Source organism: Kwoniella europaea, chromosome 2 (assembly GCF_036810445.1).
Source record: "Kwoniella europaea PYCC6329 chromosome 2, complete sequence".
NCBI classification, from domain to species: Eukaryota; Fungi; Basidiomycota; class Tremellomycetes; order Tremellales; family Cryptococcaceae; genus Kwoniella; species Kwoniella europaea.
The window spans coordinates 398,305-425,356 of NC_089488.1; the positions used below are offsets into that span (position 1 = coordinate 398,305).

At 44.9% G+C, this 27,052-nt stretch overlaps 8 protein-coding genes across 8 annotated transcripts; 7 read left to right on the forward strand and 1 right to left on the reverse strand.

The window, feature by feature from the left end:
• Positions 1-192: 192 nt before the first annotated feature.
• Positions 193-1,044, forward strand: V865_006495 (uncharacterized protein; the record flags this gene model as incomplete). Its single annotated transcript, XM_066230253.1, has 2 exons — positions 193-721; positions 824-1,044. 2 exons carry the CDS (start codon positions 193-195, stop codon positions 1,042-1,044), a joined length of 750 nt encoding a protein of 249 aa, XP_066086350.1.
• A 66-nt stretch (positions 1,045-1,110) lies between these two features.
• On the forward strand, positions 1,111-1,652 carry V865_006496 (uncharacterized protein; the record flags this gene model as incomplete). Its single annotated transcript, XM_066230254.1, has 2 exons — positions 1,111-1,275; positions 1,362-1,652. The coding sequence occupies 2 exons, from the start codon at positions 1,111-1,113 to the stop codon at positions 1,650-1,652; spliced, it is 456 nt and encodes a 151-aa protein (XP_066086351.1).
• A 1,680-nt stretch (positions 1,653-3,332) lies between these two features.
• Positions 3,333-6,348, forward strand: V865_006497 (uncharacterized protein; the record flags this gene model as incomplete). The annotated part of the gene is made up of 5 exons (XM_066230255.1): positions 3,333-3,729; positions 3,901-5,180; positions 5,238-5,284; positions 5,348-5,427; positions 5,498-6,348. 5 exons carry the CDS (start codon positions 3,333-3,335, stop codon positions 6,346-6,348), a joined length of 2,655 nt encoding a protein of 884 aa, XP_066086352.1.
• Positions 6,349-7,125: 777 nt separating this feature from the next.
• Positions 7,126-11,216, forward strand: V865_006498 (uncharacterized protein; the record flags this gene model as incomplete). The annotated part of the gene is made up of 15 exons (XM_066230256.1): positions 7,126-7,156; positions 7,290-7,443; positions 7,521-7,546; positions 7,635-7,832; positions 8,041-8,121; positions 8,238-8,383; positions 8,518-8,738; positions 8,806-8,924; positions 8,997-9,101; positions 9,163-9,290; positions 9,357-9,735; positions 9,807-10,198; positions 10,292-10,550; positions 10,651-10,829; positions 10,980-11,216. The coding sequence occupies 15 exons, from the start codon at positions 7,126-7,128 to the stop codon at positions 11,214-11,216; spliced, it is 2,655 nt and encodes an 884-aa protein (XP_066086353.1).
• Positions 11,217-12,147: 931 nt separating this feature from the next.
• V865_006499 (acetyl-coenzyme A synthetase) lies at positions 12,148-14,934 on the forward strand (the record flags this gene model as incomplete). The annotated part of the gene is made up of 9 exons (XM_066230257.1): positions 12,148-12,431; positions 12,593-12,796; positions 12,923-13,069; positions 13,136-13,176; positions 13,240-13,421; positions 13,476-14,248; positions 14,400-14,637; positions 14,702-14,834; positions 14,900-14,934. The coding sequence occupies 9 exons, from the start codon at positions 12,148-12,150 to the stop codon at positions 14,932-14,934; spliced, it is 2,037 nt and encodes a 678-aa protein (XP_066086354.1).
• A 588-nt stretch (positions 14,935-15,522) lies between these two features.
• V865_006500 (uncharacterized protein) lies at positions 15,523-16,878 on the forward strand (the record flags this gene model as incomplete). The annotated part of the gene is made up of 5 exons (XM_066230258.1): positions 15,523-15,569; positions 15,644-15,868; positions 15,994-16,254; positions 16,356-16,627; positions 16,697-16,878. The coding sequence occupies 5 exons, from the start codon at positions 15,523-15,525 to the stop codon at positions 16,876-16,878; spliced, it is 987 nt and encodes a 328-aa protein (XP_066086355.1).
• A 408-nt stretch (positions 16,879-17,286) lies between these two features.
• Positions 17,287-19,628, reverse strand: V865_006501 (ATP-dependent RNA helicase SUB2; the record flags this gene model as incomplete). The annotated part of the gene is made up of 9 exons (XM_066230259.1): positions 17,287-17,408; positions 17,481-17,662; positions 17,739-17,848; positions 17,921-18,052; positions 18,124-18,242; positions 18,811-19,112; positions 19,176-19,284; positions 19,351-19,418; positions 19,480-19,628. The coding sequence occupies 9 exons, from the start codon at positions 19,626-19,628 to the stop codon at positions 17,287-17,289; spliced, it is 1,293 nt and encodes a 430-aa protein (XP_066086356.1).
• Positions 19,629-21,122: 1,494 nt separating this feature from the next.
• Positions 21,123-26,949, forward strand: V865_006502 (uncharacterized protein; the record flags this gene model as incomplete). Its single annotated transcript, XM_066230260.1, has 7 exons — positions 21,123-24,210; positions 24,278-24,774; positions 24,838-24,962; positions 25,029-26,077; positions 26,152-26,531; positions 26,630-26,763; positions 26,835-26,949. The coding sequence occupies 7 exons, from the start codon at positions 21,123-21,125 to the stop codon at positions 26,947-26,949; spliced, it is 5,388 nt and encodes a 1,795-aa protein (XP_066086357.1).
• Positions 26,950-27,052: the final 103 nt, after the last annotated feature.

Here is a 27,052-nt window from a genome sequence, read left to right on the forward strand (position 1 = left end):
GGGAATTGACATCATACGAGGAAGAAAGGATTTCCGCATGAAGTTCCCAATGGCGTTATGTGTCAATCTGAGGAGTGGACAGCTATATAAAAAGGTAACGGACTTTCGAGCATCAGTTCTGCTCTTTCGACAAAGACGGTATTATACTTTCCACTTCCCAAGCTTGCCACCCTATCATACCACCGTACAATAATGTCTAACAACCAGGCTACGTCTGCAGCAGACTTCCAACAGGTCATAACCGAGACCATCACCAAGATCCAACGTTCAGTCAACGCTCAGACCAGTCGTGATACCGCCGCATACAGACAAGCCAGGATCGAGCTCTTACAGCAATTCCAAAGTGACACAGTGAACTGGACCAAGGAAACTTTTGCTCACCGGATCGCCAATCAACAATCTTCGAGAAATCCAATGTTCATAACTGCACGCGAGCGTGAAGAACTCGCTTCGACGATGCGAAACAACTTGACCAATTCTGGTAAGCCAGATTTGCAGCTCTTTCGCGGCGAGATAGATTGGTGTTCATCAGATATCAGAGATACTTATACTGAATATCATCCACGAAATTTCCTCCATGAAGAACTGACCGGTACGGATACGTATAGGACTCAACTTCCGGAAGAAGCGTTGCTGGACTGGTTGTTGAGCAAGGAAGCAGATAGATTGAAAGAGCTTGCTGAGGACTGGTATGAGGGTTATCAAAGGAGACTTGGAGATAGTAGGTCTTGCTTGAGATATACGAGGATGCTTTAAACTTGGTGATGTGGCGATTTCGATGCACACCATTCACCGTAACTGATCGTACAAATGGCCTGATCAGCCATACTGCCTGCACCATCTCTTAGAGAAACGCATCCAGTGTCAAAGAAAAATTCATCCTCTGTCCCTTCAAGTGCTTGGTCGCCATTGGGGACGTTGCAATGGACGATATCCTTTCACAATGATCTTCTGACCAGTAGAAGGGAAGTCATCAGAGTCAGCCTTCGCCCTCAAAAGATTTTGAAAGATTCAGCTACTCAACCTGGGCACAGCCATGCCTGATTATTCAGGATCGCTACTTGGTTGTTTGTTTGTTCGATGTCGCTTCACCTATGCAATTTTTTCAGCATGCCTGCTACTTCTGAAAATAGCAACACTGCCAATCTTGCGAGCAATGCTTCCCCTACAATCGCAAACTCAGCGAACCTTCAGAAATGGCGAGAAGACGCCCTCGAAGCTAAGAGAGAAATTTCACGCTCAGCTGAATTACAAGATAACGAAGCAAATCGCCCTGTATATCATGCAAGTCTCGAGCTGATCGATGATTACTTGCATGATATACAGGGCGATTCTTGGGGCGTACCAGTCGATGGACTCAGGAGACTTATCGTAAGAGGTATTCGGCTGCTTGGAAATCATATATCAACTCTCTACCTGACATATCCCATTCCGAATCCGGTTCATCTCTCGGCGTATTGGACCAAATTACTCGAGGAATGCGAAAGAAATTGGAGGACAGGCTCCTTCATTATCTTAGCAGGGTGAAGGACTCCAACGAGCCAGTGGATCAACAACTCTATCGCCTTGAGGATCTGATTAGCACATCGGAAATTTTCTTCAATGTGATTGAAGAAACTCGATCTGAACCACCTGTTGTACATGAACAGTGAAGTGACGAGGAAACAAATGATCTATACGACACCGAAACTCCAAAAGAAGCCTTTCTGGATTACTTTTATAGTCAAGATCCGACATCTGATGCTATAAGATCGTTAGCAGATGAGTATTATCTCGTGGTCAGTCATTTTGAACAAAGAGAGCAGGAGAAGAGAAGTGCAGTGAGAAGTCTCAGTTCGACTTTTAGGATGTTGTGAGCAATTCAGCAAAGATAACGGGTGATGGATGGGTTTATACTTGAAGAAGTGGGATAATCGCATGAAGGTTCATGAGGATGTTGGGAAGGTGATGTATATCAGGTCCATTCTCACATATCGCACAGCAGGATTTCATGACTTAGTCATTTAGGTTTCACTTCCACAATCTTCGATCTTAGCTGCTTATCGTTAGCCGATTTGCATTCGAAAAGCAACTGGAATGAGTGATGTTATTCCCTTATCTTGCATTCTCTAATCGTTGATCTAATCCTTTCTGACCAGTAAGCCTAAAATAGACACTGCGTACCTGCTGTGGCGTTCCTTTGCTCGATTGCATGTACCCGGTAGACTTTACCTTTACACTGCTATTTCCGTCGCATGCCGCGCCGCTTGGACCCTTAAATCCGGATCAAGTTCAAAACAAACCTTGTCGTGGGCCTGGAAGTACTCGTACATCGTACAGCAGACGTCACCATGATTACTAGCTGAAGCATCCATATATCCACATGGATTTGTATGCTTGATAATCGATACACCCCATATATATCAGAATGGAATAGAACAGAACAAAAAGAATGTTATTGCTCTTGTTGTATTCATAGTCACCACTTTCGTCGAAATCAGGAGAAAAAATTAGAACACAGCATCCCAAAAGAACAATTTGTAGAGCTCAGCAATCCAACCCAAACAATCCCGAATAACATCGAGACCGACGGCCCGAAGGTGGACAGTGGACGTGTGATTTGGGTGACTCAATCCAAACCTGCAACGCTGCTGGTCAATCATAGTCTGCGCTGCCAGAAGAACAGAAGAACAGAAGGATACGGAAGTCAACACAAGATGTTGCAGCAGATTTGATCTTTCTATCGATACCCCGACGGCATCAAGTTGGACAATTGTACACCTGCATCTCACTCCAAACAGCCAAACATCCTTTGGACACGCATCTCCGCGCACAAGCGACAAACACCATCAATCATCCTTTGATACACGTTTCCCCAGATCAAGGTCAACCCCAACAGATAAAGATAAAAATCGTTGGGGACGTCGAAGTCACTGGTGACCATCAACATACCATCCAGGTTCAGGTGGTGACGAGTCAACTCAGCCTAGCATTACTATATTCGTCACCACCATCACCATACATCGAATAGCACCCACAACCATACTTAGCCTGAAGAGAGACTCAAGTAGGTATATCTGACATCTATATACCTGGTCAAGGAGAATAAACCTTCTGAAACGCTCTTCCAAAGACCTATCCACTAGCAGCAACTCCTTTCATTAGCTTGATCGAGGATCATACCAGAAATACGCAACCAACCCTTTCTTGTACATCACGGACATCCCATATATACATTAGACATCAATCCAGACTCAGCGTGACGATCAACAATAACAATAACAACGCTCAAACCTCTATCAATCAGTCAATCGTATGATCAAGTTTCAGCTTCCGTTTAAAATTTTGGGAAGATGGCGACATCATCATTGTTACGACCTAGTTTAGGTATAACAGATCAATCCCAATCTGGATCTTCTTCACGTTCATCATCCTTCTTCCCTCCTCCTACATCCATATCCAGATCTTCCACACCGAATCCTATAACATTCCCAACATCCCTCACCTCATCTTCTCAGAATCTCCCATTCCAACCATCTCGTTCGCAATCACAGCATCATCATCCTGGGATATCCTCAAAATTAAAACATATGTTTGATAATCAGAAATATGCGATATTCGACACTACAGTGGTGATACATGAACTGGGGAATGTACCCCAGCTGTCAGGTGAATTTGATGTCCAGTGGAAGTTTAGAGGGAAGAAACCTAGACCCAAGGAAATGTTGGAATTGACGAAAAATGGTCACGGTGAGTAGCTCTTCTGTCTATTTCAGATCACTCATGTCTTCTCTCTTCTTCACCTATCATCAATGCTGTTAATTCCCACATACCCCTCCCTTATAGATATATTCACATCCCGTCACAGAATTTACACCGTATCATTGCACGAGCTGACACAATCTTGCGCTTCTTAAAAAGCTCCACTTGCCAAACCCTCCTTGCCCAATCTCAAGCTCCAATCCCAAAACATGCAAGCCTCATCCTCCACCGCATCCGTGGGGACCACTTCTACAGCTTCATCCGGAGCTTATCCACCTACACCTCGATCAATGGTCACACCATCCACTTCCGCCGCACCACCTCGCCCTCTCAAGTCCCTCTCTATGCCTCCACCCAGAGATAGTTCTGAAAGACCAGACAAGAGGGGTTCCGAACCTACACCGCTTAAACAAGTCATTGCACCTGATACGCCTTCTCCTGAACCCCGATCAGACACAGTACCAACTGAATCACCTCAGCAGATCACAGACGAGCCGGAAGCGTTTGAAGACGATGATGATGATGGGACTCGCTCGAGGAGTACGAGCAAATCGAGTGAACAATCTCAATCTTCATCTGGTAAAGCTGGTTTACCACCTTTAATCAACATCCATCGACCCAGTATGACCTCCAGTTCACGACCTTCGCAAGCGTCTTCCGGAATTTCAACACCCACCGATCGATTGGCAATTCCATTTCCTGTCCCTGTACCTGTAAGGGGAGGCACGATACCGTCTTATTCGACTTTGATAGATCCTATGGCAAATATCGGCGTGCCATCGAGGCGAGGGATGAACAGGACTATATCAATGGCAACCACCAACACTTCATCCTCCACTTCGGCATCTACCACTGGACCGGCACGACCTTTCCCTTCGAGAGTCCGATCACTCTCTGGACCAGGAATGCGAAAGAACAACAGCGATCATCGACAGAACAATGAGGGTGCCCAGTCAGACTGGTTATCTGAGATGAGAAAAGGGACAACACCAGCCAGATCATTGAAATCGCATTCGGTCAAATGGGACTACGAATTACATCACGTTTCGAGAGTACCCATCAGTAAATCAGTACAACCCGCTACCACCCCTACTTCGACCACTCCAACAAGCTCGACTAACCCTTATAGACAGAAATCGTCATCTGGCCAATTATTACCTTACTTAGGTGAAGGACCTTTATCTGAATCAGGTCTGAGATTGGTCATTGAACAGTTACCTTTGCCCTCTCATAAAAGCCAGAATTCGCATTTGATCAATGATAGTTCTTCGGTACATTCCCATGGAAGTAGAGAACTTCATACGGATATAATGAGGAAAGAAAGTAAAGAGAAGACTGTTTTTGGGATCGTCGATATTGATCTGGCGGCGTTTGCGGGTAAAGGTAAGATGACTAGAAGGTTTTTGTTGAAAGGTAGTAGAACGAATGCTACCATCAAGGTGAGTACGCTTCTTACTATCATGGTTACTATGGATGCTGATGAGATTTGATTGTAGCTGTCGGTCGATATGAGATGGATAGGTGGTGAAGACAAGTGGGCAGCGTGAGTCATTAGCTCGTCCAATCAGAGTAACTTGGATGACATTGACTGATTATTCGCGTATAGTCCACCCATGCAGGAAGGTCATCATGTATCTGGGGTGCACGACTTCATGCCTGATACTGAAGGGGCCATGCGAAGTGACCGTAAGTGCATGTCTATGTTTGCAGATTCTTCGAATAGTAACCGGAACTAATGTTTCTTTGTCTGCTCCAGTGGGTCTTGTCAAAACACCATCCAACTCATCCTCAGGATCCTCTATGGGCTTGGAGCTTCAAAGATCCCGAACGACATATTCTACCGTCTCGTCCAACTATCAAACCAGGAATGGATCTGCTACCGACCTGGGTAGATCAATCACCAATCACAGCTATCAGTCTTACGAGAATCATCTCGCACCGTCGATTTCACGTAGATCAACCAAGATCACCGATAGTCCCAAGAAAGAATTGAAACCCTTGAGCTCGATTCAACCTGGTAGTGGTAGACAATCACCCGCGCCTTTACCCGCACCATCACCTCAATTCGTCTCCAAACCTCTGGAGCCTTCTCCAGTCATACTGAACATCTCCAAAGCTCACGATGGACATAAACATCATACTCACCATTTACGACGACACGGTCACGCACAGCATCACGGACATGGACATCATGGCGGACACGGGATCAGTGACCTACCTCCTGAGGTGATCATCGAAGCGATCTTCAACCCTCATCCAGCCAGTGTCAACGGTCCATTCACTTATGTACCGCAAAACAAAGGTTTCGATTTGGAGAATGAAAAGCAGGTATTGGAAAAGGTCATCAAACAGGCTTCTTCTTCTTCAAATAATGGGAGTATGACTGGGACAAATACAGGTGACGGGACTGGTACGGGTACGGGTGGGAACACGCCTGAAAATGTGATTGATCTGACTGAAAGTCAACCTCAAGATAGTGCCAGTGCGACGAGTAGACACAAGTTGGGTTGGAGAGCGATGAGAGTCAGGGCTAAAGCTGAAAGAGAACAAAAAGAAAAGGAGAAGAGTATTAGGAATGGGAAAAGGACGGATTCTAGTGGATTATAATTACCGATTAGGAATGGTCATGGAAGGGAAGGGCAGGGAAGGATATACATTACTTGGTTCGGTCAGGTGAGGAGCCCATTATAATTCGTCTTCGTACTTATGTATATACATACGTTCTTCATCCAACTGTTTGTATCTTTTCATCCTCTTTCGTATACTTGATATGCTTGGGATAGCATGTATCATGTATCATGTATCATGTGTCATATATGTTAGATGGTCATGTCGAATAAGAGTGCGCGCGCATAGTGAGCGGTTGCAACAATTTGATCAATTGTAACAAATTTGTAATAGCTTTTCTAATCACTTTTGCAGCTCATGCATCTTGCTCTTTGGGACAGTGGAAAGCTGGGACATTAGGTGTCATCCACCTTCAAATACATTGTCCCAGTTTTTCGGCCTGCAAGCATTGCAATGAAGACTGATAAACCTTAATTCATCAGGCGTCAAAATGGGCAAAATCGTAATGATTTGTATTGTGATCAAAATGCTGCAACCGCTCACTATGTGCGCTCACTCGTATGATCCGGCACGAATGGAGTGTTCCGTCGGAAGTATATGGGTGCATCGACCATCTTATGGTTGTTGTGGTAGGATAAGATTACATGATTGGTGACGCGCATGTCAACTCGAATCGATGAGTATTCTCCTCTTTGGAAGAACAGGTTTTTCAACATTCGACCAAGACTGTAGCGGGACGACTCAACCAGAAGATCCATCCAAATTCCTGAGGAAATACAATAGTGGACCTAGACCCACTCCTTCGTTCCAGTCAGAATGAACAGGCGTGATGTGGACGAAGCGGCCTGTAAGTCTAAGTTTACCTCATCAGACATTATCCAACTTGTACAATTCTACAGGACCACTGTTTGATTGTGATAGCTGATGACTATCCGCTGATATTGAACTCACTTCCACTCCTCGCCGCCCACGCCCCGCAGTACTCAAGTTATACGGGATCTCATCTCTCGAACCTCAAGTATGGGAATCGATAGACCACGAGACCGAGGGACCTCTTGCAGGGACGATGACGGGTGAAGATGGGAAGATGGCCGAGGAGATGGATCCTTTAGGTCTGAGAGGGAAATTGAGCGGGTGAGTGTTCAGTCTGTCCTCACTCACATTTTCCTAGTCATCACAGGTTGAGCTGATGAGATGTGTTTGGATCATAGGGCGAATGAACTTGATCTTAAAACTAGTGTGTCCACTTCTATCCCAATATCGAAATATCGCAATTTCCTACTTTACCAAATAGCATGGAAATACTAATGCAGAGTGAACTGTAGGAACAGCCACCTCACTGTCGTCCAAATCATTCGATCCCAAAGTATTCCTGTCCGCTCATCATCCCGATGCTTCCTTCCAGGATTTACAGAGGGGTATATACAATTTGGAAAGAGCTATTGAAAGTAGATCCGAAGCTGTTAGAATATTGGTGGAAGAGAATTTTGATAGGTTCGTTGGGGTGAAGGCTAGTAGCGATGGTGAGTTGAAAGCATAATCCTCTCTTTTCTTTTCTCCATTGTTATGATATTGAGATTGGGAGGAGGTGTATAAGGGATATAAATATGTATTAATTGAAAGGGAAAGTTTCATTTGAATGCAGGTCAGAGGAATAACAAATGCTCAAATGAATCCCTAACATACTGTGAATCTACGATGCTGACACAAATGATCTTCTTCTTCGTATAGTCGTTTATAGAGATATGAAAGAAGGTTTCTTGGCGGATGATACGGATCACGGTACGAGAGAATTAAGAGAGATTTTCAAAGGTCAGTCAATACCTTACCTACCACAGTCAGCATCCCATACCGTATACAATGAGTCATCAGTCATTTTTGAGTCACTTTATTCATCGCTGAAATTGTCTGTATCTTGCACCTTACAGTCGCCGGCCACAGAGCAGATCAAGTATTCTTGCCTGTATTAGAAAATGCCGTCAAAGCATCCAAGTTACGCTCGACATTGGGTGTAGTTGAGAAATCAAAGTTTCTGTTCAACCTGCCTAATCAGTTGATGGAGTCTATAAATGCCGTGAGTGAACGTAGTCTCTTGGGTAGACATTATTTAGCATAAAGTCATAACGAGACAGATACTGGTAGATGAACCAAGGATGTCATAGGCTGACAGGCTGATTTGTTCTTCTGAAAATGTGTTATACGGTTTAGGGAAAATACGATCAAGCTCTAAGAGATTATAAGAAAGGAACTTTCCTCCAATCTTCCAGACAACTGATACCAGGAGTGAACGCATCGAAGGAACAGCAAAAGAGAATATTCGATAAAGTTTGGAAATCTGTTGAAGACATCATGAGTGATATGAGATCTAGGTTGGATGCTGGTTTGAAAGACCCTACTAAAGGCGTTGAAGAGCAGGAAAGGACTATTGAGTGAGTGATATCCTCGTATCCATCTCAGTGAATGCAATTAATTTAATTGACTTGTTTTGGATGGTAGGATTTTGGTTGAGTTGGATCAATCGGACGAACCTGCTTGGACGTATTTGGAATATCAACATAAACATATCTTGAATAATATGAAAATCGTTTATAGTAAATCACAGGACAGGATCAAAGGTGAGCATCGCAAAGCTTGGTTTGTTTGTCTGACAAGTACTCATAATTAATCATACCACCTCTTCAATCAAGCCGCCCAACAAGCATGCGCCAACCAACCTTCCACGCTGAACTCCGAAGTGGATCTGCTGAGACGTCAACTTGCCTCGACAGAGTATCAGCTGAACACCATCACTCGTGAGATTACCTAAGAGTGGCGTAATAAGATAATAGCTAATACTTCTATATCCTGGATTAGCCTCTACGACGGATGCAGCTTGGCTTACCATCCAAGCGTTTATCAAGCAATTTTCCGAATATGTCATCAGGTCATTACCTGGATTTTGGAAAATTGCCAAAGCATGTATGGACGGGAAATATCGCAAGGTCAGTTAGCTTTAGCTTTACATGTTCATCCAACGTAAACCTCAAACTGATTCGGACTCGTCGTAGCGAGATTCATCAGGATCAATTCCACCCTCCAAACGACCAGCGAGTGTTTGTCGATCAATGGCAATGGAGATAATCAAATTATACATCAACACCATTTCTCAATTCTTCACTTTATCCGATATATCTCTATCTGATTCATCGAAATCACCTTCTGGCTCGGCTTCAGATGATAATTTCCAAATGCCAGGTTTTGTGCCTGAGCATTCAACTGGTATGACTTCCTGTTATTTCGCTGAGAAGATACTGGAAGAGATCAATGATTGTTCGATGGAATTGCTCAATGTGGATGTAGGTAATGAGGCTAGGAGTGGGTTGAAGGGTTTGTTAGATAGTGCCAGATGGAGGTTTGTTCAGGTCGTGAGCGCAACTTGGTCAAGGGGTAAGCGATACCTCCCTCCTTTCGCGTGTGTACGCATGTAATTGTCTAGGCTAATTACATGATGTGGATAGACTCAAAAATCCTACATCATCTAGAAGACTGGACGACTCTACCTCAGAATTCCCTGACTACCAAGAACGTCTTGAGGTATTTAAGTGTCATGGAGGAATTTGAACTTCGTTTGATCAATGCTTGCAAGAAGATATCGAGTACCACTACCAGCGCCACTTCGTCAAACAACCAACACGCTGGTAGTAGTAGTAATGGTAGCAGGACAGGAGGATCTTCGAATGTCATATCAACGAATTTCAAAAGGAAGATCAAAGATACGTTTGTGGATACACTATGTTTCTGTTTTGATGGGATGATTGATTTCACTTCGTCCTCTGCCCATGAGGAAGATGGGTATAGGGGAATGAGGAGACCTAGCAGGGTGGTAGTGAGGGATGGAAGTGATGAACATGTGAGTTGAATTTATATCAGGTCTCATCGCATACTCTGTCAATTCTACTGTATTGGAATTTAGCTAGCTGACACAAGTCAACAATGACCATAGGAAATCCGACTGTTGATCACCTTAGCCCAATTTGATCAGCTCCAACGACTCAACTTATCTTTACTCTGCAACAAGATCTCCAAAATCTTAGATGTAGATATGAAGAAAGATGAGAAACTCTTATTTGAAGTGGTGGAGAATATGGACGAGATGATATTCAAGGAATTGATCAAGGGAAGATCGAAGGAGTTGGTCGATGTGGTGCAGAATGGTGTATTGAACTCGGGAATCAATTGGGGTGAAGTTGGTAAACCTACTGGTGAGTTCTACGTCCATTATTGTTCCACAACTTGATTGTCAATATAGTACTGTCATTGTCCTTCATCTGTGCTGATATGTGATTGCTTGTATATTTGCAGAAGTACGTCCATACATGCACAAAGCGATATTACTATTGGTGGAAGCCCATTCTAGGATAGGTAATATCTCACCGAACCTCATTCAACGAGTTATCGAAGCGCTGGTCAATCAAATTACCCAAGTGGCATTGAACTGCTTTCAGAAAGTACCCAAATTTGGTACTGGAGGAATGTTAACTGTGAGTGATGATCAGATTATTTTCTTTTTGTGAATCTTAAGACAGATCAGAGCTGATGTTTTGATGAAAATTGGTGTTTGATATTTTCCCCACTTTTTGCTTTTCCCCCACTTCCATTTACCCGCCATACCGTATGTGGTCCCTACACAGGCAACACTTGAGATTGAATTCTTACATCAATCAGTGAATAATTTCGTTTCACCCCAATCGAATGATACTCTCTCCAAGATATACGATACGATCTCACAAGCTTATAGAAGACAAAAGACGAATGATGATTTTAATAGGGAATTGGAAGGATTGAAGAAATTGTTAAATACGAGTAGGAAGAATACGGGTATGGAAACTTTGTGCTTTAGGGGTGTGAATGTGGGAGCTGGACAATGATCTTGTATATCGATGATATGATATGTATTTGAGACTGCTCCAAAAGCACAAACGGTGTATGAATGTTCTACGATTCACTTGGCAAAAGGAAGGTAATCACGTAGGTATGCAGGTATGATCAGTATGATAACCGACTTGGATTCTCACGATGAATTTGCACCGAAGATAACCGACTGAGAATAACAAGCAAGAATAGGATTATGCATACTCAAAGTATCTGCTGCTATCTGATGATGCACTCGTACTGCACTGGGAGCATGACCGAGACATGTGGTTTAGCAGCGTCCATAGCATACCAAGAAAGTGAGTGCTCCTCTGGCATTTGGAGATGGATGCTACGGTTGTAGTCACACCCGAGTATCCTCCCTCAAAGTGGTGGGGTAAAATGGACATCCGGATATTGGTGTGTATGTGATATAACCGGATTAGCGACCAGGTGATTGGCCCGGGTAAAGAAGTCTGGTCGGTTGCTTCGGATTACCTGTTGGTTTGTATTACCCTATACCCTATATATAAATATGGGATGAACCCTGTTCTAAGGTGGACAAAAGGTCGAATGACATTCCTGTCAATACTCATACTCATATTTGACCTCGTTTAGCTACAACACGAGAAACACGAGCATATAGCATACTAGCAGCTAGCACCTACTTGACCTTTTCATCGTTGACAATATAGCAAAGTAGACAAGATGTCGACGATAGATAATATCAAGGATACTGTCAACAATGTGAGTAACATATGAAAATTCAACATTCCTTTGACTCTGCCAGTCTGTGCTTCTTTCCTCTTGATCTTGCTTCTCTCACCGGTCGGCCGAGTAGCTACTTTCTTCCTTTCCCTTGTACTCTCTACAATCAATTTGTCCACCATCACTATACGTTCTTTGGCTAATTCCTCACAATCAACGTATTAGCTCGTCCAATCCACAATGTCAGCAGCAGAAACCGTAGCCCACCATGTCCACCCTTTACCCGATTCCGTCCCCGAATCCGAGGACTTGTTCCCCCCTCCACCGCGACTTCGAGGCGAAGAGGGCAGACCGAAACCCCACATTGGACCGAATTATCAAGCGTACTTGAACGAATGGAAGAAGACGGTAGGACCCGATAGCGATAAGTGGTGGGCTGAGAAGGCCAAGGAATGTTTGGATTGGTATACTCCGTTTAAGACTGTTAGAGCGGGTGGGTTCGAGCAGGGGGATGTACAGTGGTTGTAAGTTTGCTCTTCCTTCTCATCTCCTAAATTTCGAATGTCCCATTGCATCGGGCATCAGTATCAACTTGTTATTGTTTTTGTCTACCATGGAGAGATCTTTGATCCTTTATTGAGTGATAGAACACGATACTGATGTATGTTATATCAACGTTACATAGCCCAGAAGGAACTCTCAATGCCTCATACAATTGTCTTGACAGACATTTCTATGCCAATCCCGAAAAGACTGCTATCATCTACGAAGCCGACGAACCTTCGGAATCTAGGGAGATCTCCTACGCCGAATTGATGAGGGAGACATGTAGAGTGGCTAATGTATTGAAATCGTGGGGTGTCAAGAAAGGTGATGCCGTCTCTGTATAGTGAGTAGGAGAATCTTTTCTTCCACACGATTCTTCCACGACAATATGGGCGAAGCTTTGCTCTTCACAACGGGATTAGAAATTATTAGAAGAGTGCTAATGTAAACTCCTTACCACCCTATTCAGCCTACCCATGACATGGCAAGCTGCCGCTGCTTTCTTGGCATGTGCCAGGATCGGTGCTGTCCATTCTGCAGTATTCGCTGGTTTCTCAGCGGAATCATTAAGAGATAGAGTGAATGACTGTGAATGTAAAGTCTTGATCACCACTGAGTGAGTTCTCCGCTCCCAGTCGTGAATACACATACAGCGTTGCTGATCATGATCCAACTCATATAGCGAAGGAAGACGAGGTGGTAAATCTATCGCTACCAAAGCTAGTGAGTGGATGTCGAACTGGAATGTATTCAGTTTCTGTAATTATTAACCTCATCATCCCACAGTCGTCGATGCTGCTCTCCAATCTTGTCCTCTTGTCGAACACGTCCTTGTCCTCCGAAGAACCGGAAACAAAGTACCCTTCACTGAAGGACGAGATAAATGGTGGGACGAGGAATGTGCCAAAGTCCCAACTTACTGCCCCTGTGAACCTATGGCTTCAGAAGATCCCCTTTTCATCCTTTACGTGAGTATCATCTTGCAATAACGAAAGAACGGAAATCTGACACTATACATCCAGACCTCCGGTTCCACTGGTAAACCCAAAGGTGTGGTCCACTGTACCGCTGGTTACCTTCTCGGTGCCTACCTTACCGTCAAATATGTCTTCGATGTACACCCCACCGACAAATTCGCGTGTATGGCCGACGTAGGATGGATCACTGGTCACACTTACATCGTATATGGTCCTCTCGCTAACGGTGTGACTACTACCGTGTTCGAATCGACCCCAGTCTACCCTACTGCCTCTCGATACTGGGACTTTGTCGACAAATGGAAGGCTACCCACTTGTACACTGCTCCAACAGCTATTCGATTACTTCGACGAATGGGTGAAGAACACGTCAAGAATCACGATTTGTCATCTTTGAGGGTATTAGGATCGGTGGGTGAACCGATCAACCCCGAGGCATGGCATTGGTACAATGATTTCGCAGGAAAGAAGAATTGTGCGATCGTTGATACCTACTGGATGACTGAAACTGGATCGATCGTAGTTACACCTTTACCAGGTGCCATCTCGACCAAACCTGGTTCAGCTACTTTCCCATTCTTCGGTATGGACGTTGATATCATCGATCCTCAATCCGGACAAGTCCTCCAAGGAAATGACGTAGAAGGTGTCTTGGTCGCTAAGAAACCTTGGCCTTCGCTTGCCCGAACTGTGTTCAAAGATCACAAGAGGTATTTGGAGACTTACATGAAGCCTTATCCCGGGTACTTCTTCTTTGGAGATGGTGCTGCAAGAGATTACGATGGATATATCTGGATCAAAGGAAGAGTTGATGGTGAGTTGGATCCGCCGAATAATGATCAAAGGCAATCAAATGCTGATATGTACCATCTCCTTTCTTTTCAACCCATCAGACGTCATCAAGTAAGTTACCTGAAAACATTGTAATAAACACACTACAATCTCATACTGACTCATTTCGGCCTACAGCGTATCAGGTCACCGACTGTCAACCGCCGAAGTCGAATCGGCCTTGATCCTCCACAAGGGAGTAGCCGAGACTGCCGTCGTCGGTTCCCATGACGACATCACAGGTCAAGCTGTATACGCCTTTGTCACTATGAAACCTGAGTTCGATCTGAAATCAACCAAAGAAGCAGACTTGAATAAAGAATTGGCTATCCAGGTTAGGAAGGTTATTGGACCTTTTGCTGCTCCCAAGAAGATTGTAAGTCTATGCACGATTAGGTCAGATGGTTAGGCGTTAATGCTCATGCTGGATGTATTTGCAGTACCTCGTCACTGATCTACCCAAGACTCGATCAGGTAAAATCATGAGACGTATCTTGAGGAAGATTGTCGCTGGAGAAGGTGATCAATTGGGTGATCTGTCATCTATAGCTGATCCTTCGATTGTTGATGAGAGTGAGTGATTAGTTTTTTGGTTTTGCAAAATCAAAGATTCATGTTGATTGGTTTTTGTGATTTAGTCAAAAACAAGGTGGCTTCTGCTGCTGCCAAATAGGCTTGAGAGCATCGAGATGTGAAGATGTGTATATGATGTGGTATGATCTTGACAATGAAAAAGAAGAAGAAGAGAAAGAGAGTGAAAAGATATGTGAAGAAGTCAGTCAGTTGGACATATATATGCGAAAAGAAGTTTTTATTTCTATCCCTTTTGGCTTTTTTCAGTTTCGTTTCGAACCTTTTTTGACCCAGTTAGGAGATCCTATTCTTTTGGTATTTTGGAAACTCTTGTTTTCCTATCTTATACGATGTGACTGAGTTTGAATCTACTTTCTATGCAAATCTGTAAGATACATAAGATGTTTGGTGCTGAACATTACTCCCCAGTAAGATTGGGATGACGTCACTCGGTGATATTTCGATCGACGCGTAGAGTTCAAGTTACTAACTTTACTGGCGAAATAAAATATTCCATCTTCCTATGATCACTCTGATTTATACTCCTCACAACCTATTCAAGCAATCGCCCAAGGTCATACAAAGCCCAACAACACCTGTAGTCATGACAACTTCAGCTGACGAGAGATCGTCACACCTCAATCCACCCTCGGTAGATGGGTTCACGGATTAAGATGGGGATGAAGATATGAATGAGTTGGACGACTACGAGAAAGAGAGGATAGCTAATATCAAGTATGTCCAACTTTCACATTCAAGGTTGAAAGGATTCCAATAGCTAATCACGACTGGACGTATCTCTCACATAGAGAAAGGGATAACCTCCTTGCATCTCTTGGACTTTCGACATCATCCAAGAACATATTCGGTATAACTGCTAAGACCAAAACCAAGACACCGACACCCTCATCTGCCGAAGCTAGACGTAAGAGGGAACTGAGAGCTAAGGAAGCTTCGCTACGGAGGGTGATAGAGCCTGTAAGGAGGAGTGGGAGGTTGGCTCAGAGGGAGGTGGAGATGAAGGGTTTGGTAGAGTGAGTGGATGACTCTCTTACAAGATGAATGGACGATACGTCAGGAAGGATCTCATCGAGTATCATACTTTTAACCAAAGCATATGATGTGTTCTAACAGAGCTGACGTGATATCTTTATCTTAGAGATGACGACCTCACTCCCCCACCACCTACCACCACCATGAAACCCCAACCACTTATACCAAAAGCAAAGACAATCCATCTTGCACCAGGTCCCTCATACTCATCCTCATCCATCGAAGAAATACACGAACGCGCTCCAAGACCAGGAAGAGGGGTGGATGGAAGATTACTTTTTGAAGGACGGTGGAAAGGCGCTTTCACACCGAATTTGACTCCTCAGGAGATGTTTGAAGGAGGCGCATTTGGAGGAGGGTTCTTTGCGTGAGTATTGCAATCAAACATCCATCTTTCATATTACTCCCTTGGAAAGGTGGATGATACTATGAGATAAGTTAGCTAAAGACAATTCGACATCTTTCCAGAGATACGTATTCAAATATACTCAAATCGGAATTGTCTTCAAAAGATGATATACCATCTTTACCATTTGTCGTACCCAACCCCACCAAACTACTGAGTAATACCGATCCGGACGGAGAGAATAACAGGTTCAGAGTCAGGGCGGGACAGTCACTTCAGGAATGGGAGAAAGCCGGGTGGATATGGAAAGAGGATCCACGAGGGTGGGCGCAGTGGTATACGAGGTTCTGGGAAGGGAGGAGGTGTCAAGATGATGAGAGGCAGGTGAGACGATGTGAGTTGAGTTCCTTCGAAGTCCCAATTTCAATGCATGATAAACGGCTGACTTTGCGTTGAACGGTAGGGATGAAAGTTGCTGGACCTACTGGAAGGTTCAAGCGGGCTCTACTAAGAAAGCTATCACAGTCTGGTGGTAGAAATGCAGTGAAAGATGAAGATGTGGGAGCGGTACTGAGACAATGCCTTTGGCAATGGGGGTATGAGATGAACGAAATAGAATTTGATAGAGCTATGAATGGGGAGTAGGAAGTAGGAAATAATCTCTTGAACATGGTCAAGAAAATAGACATCTAATTAATAGCCAACAATCGACAATACTTCATATAATACCATATAACATCTGAACTTGATTGCTTATCCTACTTGTAATTTACAATCTTAACTGTATCGTAGCATAACCAAATTACCGTCCATCGTATTCCGTAGTAAGATTTCCATAGTTCCATTCCATTGCCTACGCAAATATCATCGTGCGGTCAAGGATAAGTGATGATTGTATAATTCATATTTTGTTCCTTTTCTTTCTTTTCTAAGAAAAGATAATTTAATTTTGATTTACAAACGAAATAAATGAATAAAATATATATAAGAAAGAGAAAAAAAAAAACACCTTTCACCATCCACTAGATCTATCTCCCGTTCAACTCATCCATCTTAAGAAGTCATATAAGTGGCAGGATCAATAGTCTCAGGTAAAGTAGGAATGGCAACGGTGAATCTCTCTTGAATCTTTTGAAGGACTTCGGAATCACCATCGGAAGATACGAATGTGATGGCTGGGTTTTGGTATCATTGCTCACGTAAGCTCTTTGTTCATGTTTAAAATAATCTGAGAAAATATGACCCACCTAAACCCTTGGTACCGAATCGACCTGCTCTACCGACTCGATGGAGGTACGAGTCAGCATCAGCAGGAGCATCATAGTTGATGACTACGTTGACTCGTTCAACATCGATACCTCGACCGAAAATATCCGTAGCTACCAAAATACGTTTCTCGAAAGCTTTGAATTGCTGGAATCGTGAGATACTACAAATATTGCACCAATACATCAGTTTCTGTTCTGTTCTGTTTATTTCTGCTCTATATAGACTGAATAACTCACCGTTCTTGTTGAGGAAGAGCAGAGTGGATACAGATAGATGGGAAATTGCATTCTTGCAATAACGCGTCGAGTTGAGTGGCTCGGGCAACAGATTTGACAAAGATACAGACCTGCGTTGCAATGTCTTTTGTCAGCTAACATGTACCTACTTGGAAAGCAACCCTTCCAGTTCATCAGCTTACCTGGTTGAACTCGAGGTTATCGAGCAAGTCGTTGAGTTTCCTGTTCTTCTCCTTCTCCTCGAGCTTGAGGAAGTATTGCTGAAGACCGTGGAGGGTCAATTTGGTCTCGTCATCGACGTAGATTTCCAGAGGCTGACAAAAGACAGGATAAGTACATATCAGCATTCAATGCATGTGAGCAAGAATGGAGAAGATCAACTCACACTTTGCATGAACTTCTTACAAGTAGTTCGGATGTCTTTGGATAGGGTGGCGGAGAACATCATGACTTGTTTGTGGTGGGGAGTAGCTCGGAAGATCTCTTGAACATCTCTTCGCATGTCTGTGTAATCAGAGCAAGGATGTAGGTTGATTTCCAGGTCGAGGGAGCGAGGGCGTATAGTTCGATTTGGGTGTATTATGCCAGTCATAAGGTCGGGAAAAGGAAAAGAAAGAGTGAGTAAACCCATTGTAAGCGTATATTCTACCGTTGAAATTACGTCCTACTGAAACAGCCTTCGATTGAAAGACAAGCGGAAGGACGCGAAGGGGTAAGATTGTGCTGTTGAAGCATGTGAAGTTCGAGAATGAGGTGACCCCAATATCGTTTCGGAGCCTCGCCTGGTAGGGTCATAGGTGTTCTTGACGGATACTAATCGATCGATCCCCTTTCACTTGACCAACATAACAAAACCACCACCATGATCCTTCCTACTGTTTCCATCATTATGATGACGATCCACTCCTAGCAAGATACCTGTGATAGAATCCTCTTCCATCCGTCTGGTTGTCGGTACCCTGAGAAGGTGACGCAGCCGAAATGCCCCACCTTCATCTCACGGCGAGTAAAGTCGATTGATATATATATCGTACCGCCCAGGTCGAGATAAGTAAAAGAGAAAGAGACTAACCAAGTGTTTCTAGCATCTTATCACATTCGTCCAATACGAAGTGTTTGACCTTTGTCGCGTTGAGTTTCTTATCCCTGACCAAAGCCATCGTTCTACCTGGAGTTCCTACGACGATGTGTGGACATTTCTCCTTTGAGGCTAAGATCTCTTGATCGGCAGAGATGGGGGTACCACCGTAGAACACACCGGTTCGAACGTTGGTCATGAACTTGGAGAATCTCGCAAATTCATTTCGGATTTGATAAGCCAATTCTCGAGTGTGACATAAGATCACGATTGATACCTCTCCATCGACAGGTTCGCTATCAAGTGGCAAATTCGTCAGCTGCTATAGCGAAGAGACAAATATGGGGAATGGAACATACATCTGTTGTAAACAAGCGAGTACGAATACGGCGGTCTTACCCATACCGGATTTAGCTTGACACAAGACATCAGTACCTAAGATAGCTTGGGGGATACATTCTTGTTGAACTGAGTATCAAACATACGTCAGTTCGTTGATTTCCACTGTCTGGGAGAGATAAGACGCGTACACACCTTCGGAAGGATGTTCAAAACCGAGATCTGAGATGGCTCGAAGTAATTCAGGTTTTAAGAGGAAATCTCTGACAGTTGGTACGGATTAGCACGTTCCAAGACTCGCACTGCATATATCGTTTGGCTCACCTGAAGCCTGTCGAGTGGATACCGACGTAAGAACCTTTCTTATCACCATCTGCTTTGTCACCATTGGTAGCGGTTGTAGCAGCTGGGGCGAAGGTCTCCTCGGCGGCCTCATCGTAATCAACGAGCTCTTCTTCGTCAGGTCGAGACATTTTGTATTGATTCAGAGTTGTTCTTAATTTGATTTACTATATTGGAGCATGGAAGGAGGAGAGGTAGAGAAGAGAGAAGTAAGAAGTAAGCCGATGTTGTTCATTGTTAATTCCGCAAGTGAAAGAAGACATGTCCCTGTCCACGTCGACTCGTCGCGTTGAAAGAAAATGTTGTGGTACCCACGTTGAGAGAGTTGAAGGAAAGCAGCCGATCCAGTATAATTAAGCAAATGAAGGATGAGGAAGAGATGAGTTGGGATGCTGAATGCATCGTAAATAGTAAGAGACACGCTCGACCACCACCCACATCAGAGTGATCAATGGAAGGTTAGAGAGGGCGGCGTTATCAAGTGCTCCATCGGAAATATGATCAGTGGCAAATGAGCAACTGGATCGGAAATTTCCCCTAAGAGAAGCAAGCCAAGGATTACCTGATTGGGTAAAGAATGGTGGCATACCAGTAAACGAACATCGTTTTTAGATTTGGATGGAGCAGAGTCGCAAGTCATTACTCCATTCCCATTCCCATCATATCATTCCGCCCCTGAACTGAACACCGATTGACTATTATCTACGCGTATCATGTAGTATCGACATTACTCTTTGAGAAAAAGATCAAATCAAATCAATCACGTAGACGTAAGCTGCCTGAAGGATTAACAGATTAGATAAACAACAAAATCAATAAAGGATAAAGGATTCGTTCGATTGGGAAAGAAGAAGAAGAGGAAGAAGAAGACACGAACACGGTCGGAGGTCAAGGCGGTGCCCCCATACCATACCACACTATATACCATCCCATTCTCTACCAGAGCTCTCTTTCCTTTAAACATTTCCCAACTTGGTTCGGCAGATCAATCAAACGGGGAAAACAAAGACAAAGAATTAGATAAAACAGATAAGATCAACATTACTTTTTAAACGTTTTACGGAGATGTGAGTCATCGTCGGTTTATCAATTGTTTGAATATTGAACGTTGGTCGTTCACTTGTGATTTGACGTGTAATATCACTGAACATGTCTTTCTCAACACAGACACGACTTTATCTTCGGGCCGATATACCGTTTCAGATATCGAGAGATAATAGATACAGTCAAGTGCAAAGCTATTTCGGTGCTAGGTGAAGTTGAAGTGATCAGGTCGGATTGGTGAGTGACAGCTACCTACAGACCCATGCCATCTCCCTCCTCGAATGCTGTCAAGACTGATCATGGTGTCCCAACCTCTGCTCGTTAATCCTATCGTCATCGTGCCCTCATCAACTATACCATCGACTTATGCGAATATGGCGACATATCACCTTCCACCTCATGATCTCGCTCATTCGCCATCCGCCCGGTTTCGCGTCAAATACAGACTGGGGAGGTGATTAGCTGCTGGACTTATTTGATATCCCTGCCTCTCATGTCTTCCTGATTTGCGAAGGTGAGTTGATCGTCCTGGGCATGTGGCATATATCCTGACGCCATCACACACCACTTCAGCTCCGATTATGTCAACTCCTAATGCAGGCAACACTGCCTCTCCTGCCCCCAACAACCTCGGCTATCCATTCATCTCGAATCCTAATCCTCAAGCCGGCGGGATGAATTTCCAGCCTCAACAGTACATGTCCAACATGGACATGTCCACCGCATCTCCTATACCTGGTGCATCTGGAGGCCCAGGTGATCCCGGACCTTCGTCGATGGCCCAACAACAACAAGGACAGTTCCGACCTCAATTTTCTCAAGGCGGAGTGACACCTCAACAGATGGCGATGCTTCAGCAATTCTCTCAGGCTGCTCAAAGTCAAGGTCCTCAAGGTCAGGCAGGCCAACCTCGCCAGTTCACTCCCCAACAATTGCAGATGGCTATGGCTTCTATGCAAGCGCAGCAAGGAGGAAATGTCAATCCTCAAGCGCTGATGGCAGCGATGAGAGCCAGTCAGCAAGCTCAGCTGGGGCAAATACCTCAACAAGGTCAACAGCAGCAGCAGCAACAACAACCACGACCCCCAAACCAACAGATGAATAACTATGGTAATGTTCCTCAGCAAAATGTCGGTACATCCGGTCAGCAGAACGTCAACCCGGCTCAAATTGCCTTCCAGCAGCAACAGCGATTACAGCAGATGATGCAAGCTCGTCCGAATTCCGGTTCACCTGTTCGTCCTCATCAGCAAATCAATTCCATGCCTCCTCCGCCGATCCCGAATTTGCAACCCCAGCAGCAACAACAACAACAGCAAGGTAACTTTGCTTCCCCACAAAACGCTGGCTTTCCTCAACAAATGAACAGCAACCCACAGGGTGGATTCCATCTTACTCAGCAGCAGAGGGATTTCCTGACTAGTCAGCGCAACGCGTTGTTCATCAATCCTCAATTCCTTGCTATGACGCCTCAGCAACAACAGACAGTCATCGTTAGTCAACAGCAGCAGCTAATCAGAAACATGACAGCAGGTCAGATGCCACCTATGGGTCAACAGCCGAATCAAGCACAACAGCAACAACCTCCACAACAAGCTCAAACACCTACCAATCGACCAACATCAGCTCATGGCACTCCTGGATCGGGTCAAAGTCCGAGTATAGCTCGTCAGCCGACACCTCAGCAGATGGGCACACCTCAAGCCCAGCAAGTGCAAACTCCTCAATCGTCTCACGTCCAGACTCCTCAACAGCCCATGTCAAGTCTGCCCCAACATATGGCACCCCCTCGTCCAGCGTCAGCGGCGTCCCAACGAGCTCCATCACCCCATCAAGGTATGCAAGGTATGCCCGCATCGCCCGCAATGATGCAGCAGCCAGGTAGTACCCCTCCGCCATCGAGCACCATGTATCCTTCTAGTGGACAGCAGATGAATGCTCCTTCGCCTACTCCGTCCAACGTCTCTCATCATAGTCAACATCAGACTCCTGCCCACACACACATGCAACCTCCACCTCATTCGGTCTCACCTGTTCACGCTCGTTCACAAACACCTGTTCAACCTCAACAAGTTGGCACCCCTCAATCAGCTCAGTCTAACAACCCAGTCACTGTGAATGGAATATATCAAGGGAATCAGCAATTCCAACCGCAACAACAGTTTCAGCAGGGCATGGGTACCCCTCAACAAGGTTCTCAACCGTATCCACAGGCGTTTCCTGGAGTCAACCAAGCTGGCCCTTCGAGTTCTCCTGCACAACAAGGGGGCTTCCCCGTCCAGCCGATTGTGCCAACGTTGCAAAATCTCACACCTGCTCAGCAGCAGCAGATGGCTTCTGCGATGAGCTTCATTAGTCAAGCTGCGCAAGCTCAGCAGCCTCCAGGGCATGGTAATACTCAGCAACAAGTCAGACCTATTCAACCTCCTCAACCGATGACACCCGCTAGACCACCCGCTGGGATACATGTTCCTAACATCAATACCTCAGATTTCCCCTTTGATGCCAGATTGCTACCTCACATCCAGCACCTCAATGATGAGAAATGGAGAGCGAATGCGAATCCCCAATTGATAGCTGCTGTTCAGGCTGCTGCCGCGATAGTCCCTACTCTTCGTCACGATATCATACAGCGAATGCAGAACGTCCTCTTCCACTCAGCGAGGATACAAGCTGCTCAAGCTGTTCGGCCACCTCCACCAGGACAGCAGCCTCAACAAGGCGATCAAAGTGGGATTCCAGGATTTTCACCTACGACAGGTCAAGCAGGAACTCCTGGAGCGATACCACTTAACCAACAGCAGAGGATATGGCAAGCTCAGCAGAATGCTCAAGCACAGGGATCACCAGCCTCCGTCAATAGTGCTAGTCCTGCAATCCGTCCTCCACCACCTCATCTACCTCCTGTATCTAACATGCCAGGCTCTCCTTCACCCCGTATTTCATCCATAGATCGGCGCTCTTCTGGTTCAGGAAAAGACAAGTTGATCAAAGGGGAGAAAACACCTCAACAAGCTTCGATGCCGCCGCCTAGTTTCATTCCTTCTCATTCTGTCGGGTCCTCCAGACCTTCGCATGCTACCCCCGAAGCGTCTATACCTCCACCTCAACCTAGTGCAGCACTACACGGTGGTCAACCTCAGAGCATCAAAGTCGGAGCAAGTTCTTTACCAGTGAAGGAATGGGAAAACGCCCTGAGAGTCGATCTACCCATAACGAAAATCACAGCTTTGCCCGTGAACGATATCGAAGAATCTGAAGACCCCACTTTCAAAGGTGCTTTACCGCCTATGAGTGAATTTGAGAAACTTCAGGTGAAACAATGGTTAGAGAAGGATCAAGAGTTTGTCGCGACCGAGAGGGGGCAACTCCCGAAGAGGAGCGCGAAGATGAAGAGATGGGCTGAAGAAAGTGATAAAGCCACTCCTTGGTGGATGTTACGCAAAGGTGAAATGAGAGCTAAACCCAATCAGAGATTAAGGATTGTATGGCCTAACCAGAAGGATCAAGATAGAATGGCTAGATCTCACAGAAATAGGACGTTAATCAAATTTTCTCCTGCTCAATTGAAATCGATGGCTGAAGTGGAAGATCATATTGTCCCTGTGAGATTGGATTTGGAACATGATAATTTCAGATTGAAAGATACTTTCATGTGGAACGTTTCTGGTGAGTCTATTCTTCATTGTATATTCGATATATGGGAAGCTGATATCCTCTCTGTCCTATGTTTCAGACAAAGTCGTTACACCTGAATTATTCGCTCAATCTCTATGCGACGATTTCCAAGTGCCCCATCAGCATTTCGTATCTAGAATCGTAGCTGCCATTCAAGAGAGAGTACAGGAATATCAAGCTCACGTCTTACCTATCACTCATCGAAAATCTAAAGAACATAATAGAGGTAAACTTGATCCGGAGGGAGACGCCGATTCCAAAGCCATGGTTGAGATTTTCAGAAGAATAAGGGAAGGTAGCGCGATTGAGGAAGAGATCAAAACTGATCCAGGAGAGGAACACAATGATGATCATATCAAGATCGTTTCATTCGATCATGTTGATGGTAATGCAGATGAAGAAATTCTTGTCCATGTTGATGGTGACGAGGCAGATGGTGCTGTGAAGGCGGAGGTGAAGGTGGAAGTGATAGATGAAGAACGTCCGATGACGGTCGAAGAAGCTATGCAGAGTCTACCTAAGGAGGAGACTGAGGAACTGAGGATTCTCATCAAAGTGAGTCAGCTGCATACTGGCAAACTGTTGAGCGAACAACTCGCGCTGACCATCATGTTACAGGTTGATATAATCATCGGTACTCAGAACCTATCAGATAGCTTTGAATGGGACCTCAACTCGACTGTCACCCCCGAAGAATTTGCTGCTTCCTATGTCACCGAATTGGGTTTGAGCAAAGAGTTCGCGTGAGTTGAGAAGTTTGCAATTGATCGAAATCATGTCGGACAGCCAGCTGACATCGTGCGATACAGCACTGCACTGGCTCATGATATCCACGAGCAAATTATGGTTCACAAGCGATCCCTTTTCCTCGTTGGTCATACCTTTGGCTCTGGACTTGTTCTCGATGACGAAATGAGGCTCGCTTTCTTGCCCCCGGTCACTACCTCTCTCCGAAAAGAAGATGTAGCGATGTCATCGTACACACCTATATTCAACGAGTTACGTGAAGATCAACTTGCTCTCCTCGAAGCTCAGCGAGAGAAGGAATCGAAGAGGAAGAAGCGAGCTGGAAGAGCTCGTCGAGGAGTGGTCTTACCTGATCGAGATCCAATCAAGACCCAACGATCCTTGCTCAACCCCTTGGGGCCCAATGGATTACCTGTATTCTCGGCACCGGAATTAATAGCATCTACGAAAGATTCAGCACCAATGCATCGTCGACGTGGTGCTGCGATTGCTGCAGAGGCGAACATGGCTTTGATAGCTCAAGATCTACCTATCACCGGACCACCTTCACCTGCTCATTCGCACAGTACCAATCACCATCCACATCATCATGGGCCTACTATCTCAGCTAGAGGCAAGAGGATCGGCCGACCGCCCAAAAACTTGTCTAGAGGAAGTCCAGCTAGTTTCTCAACTGGTCGAGAAAGCTCGATCCTCCCTGATCAACAGATGTTGGCTACCCCGTCGCTATCCCATATCGGAATCAAGAGATCGTTCAGGGAAGATTCGATCGATGATCTTGCAGCGACGGCGAATGGCAGTCCGGCATTCAGTAGGAAAAGGGTCAATCATTCGAGAATACCTGATTCGCCGCCTTCACCTGATATCGGATTCCAATCCCAATCCCAATCCCAATCCCAATCCCAATCACACACTCAAACTCAAACTCCTCTGAAGCAGGACAATAACGGTTTGTCTTTGTCCTCGATTCAAGAAGAAAAGAAAGTCAATGTGGCCAACAATGGAGATGGTTCGGTATCCTGGCGTTGTAGGAACTGCGGTGTTCCTGAACATCTCAGTAATGGGAAAGGAAAGGATAAGAAAGGTGAAAAGACTTTATGTGGTAATTGCTGTGAGTGACAATACGCTACATGCTGATCCAGATTATAATAAGTACCGAATACTGAAATTTTGCATATGGTGTAGCTCGATACCTATTCCGAGTAGGTAAACATCGACCATGTGAATACACCACCGACGAATCATATCATCTATCCAAGATCAAGACGGATCGACCTACTTCCAACTCGGCCACTCCAACTACAACATTCAAACCTACCCTCAACCGTAATTCCGATTCGGAAAGCAGCGATAGTGAATCTTCCTCGGATGACGATGAATCTGATTCGACATTTGCTAGTTCCTCTGGAGGAGGCACTACTAAAAAGGAGAAGTCTGGCAGAGGGAGAAAGAAGATCAAAGAGACGGCTGGGATGGAGACTCCTGTTAAACCTCCTGCTGTACCTGCTGGAAGATCACCGACCATTGGGATATCGCCTTCGTCGGGAAAGAAACCGATTGCCGAGGTGAGTTGCATCCGGAGATCAATACGTCTTCCTTGGGATGATTATTAAATTGTAGTGAGAACAGATACTGATATTATCACCATTTTCCTTCTGTGCAGATGCCGTCATGGGCTTCAAGGGCATTATCTGAAATGCGAACGAAATACCCCCGAGACGATTTCGTTATGGTTCAAAAACCTCGTCCGGCGGACTTTCAAGGTCCTATCGAATGGAGAGCTAAATGTATGGACTGGTGAGTCTGCCCGTCTGTACCAAAGCATGACTTCTTATACTGATACATCAGCGTTTCTATGTGGTATATAGTCCAGGTAAAATATACGCTCTAGGTCCTGGAGAAACATTACAGAATTTCGAAGTTCACCTGAAGAACAGAGCACATATTGCCAATCGTCTAACGAGAGAAGGGAAATCGCAGTAATCCATCCTATCAAGTAACAGTCAATCGATGAAATACACATTTCACGGAATTATCTTTTCTCATTCTCATCATTCATCATACAATACTTACAATTCGATGTCTG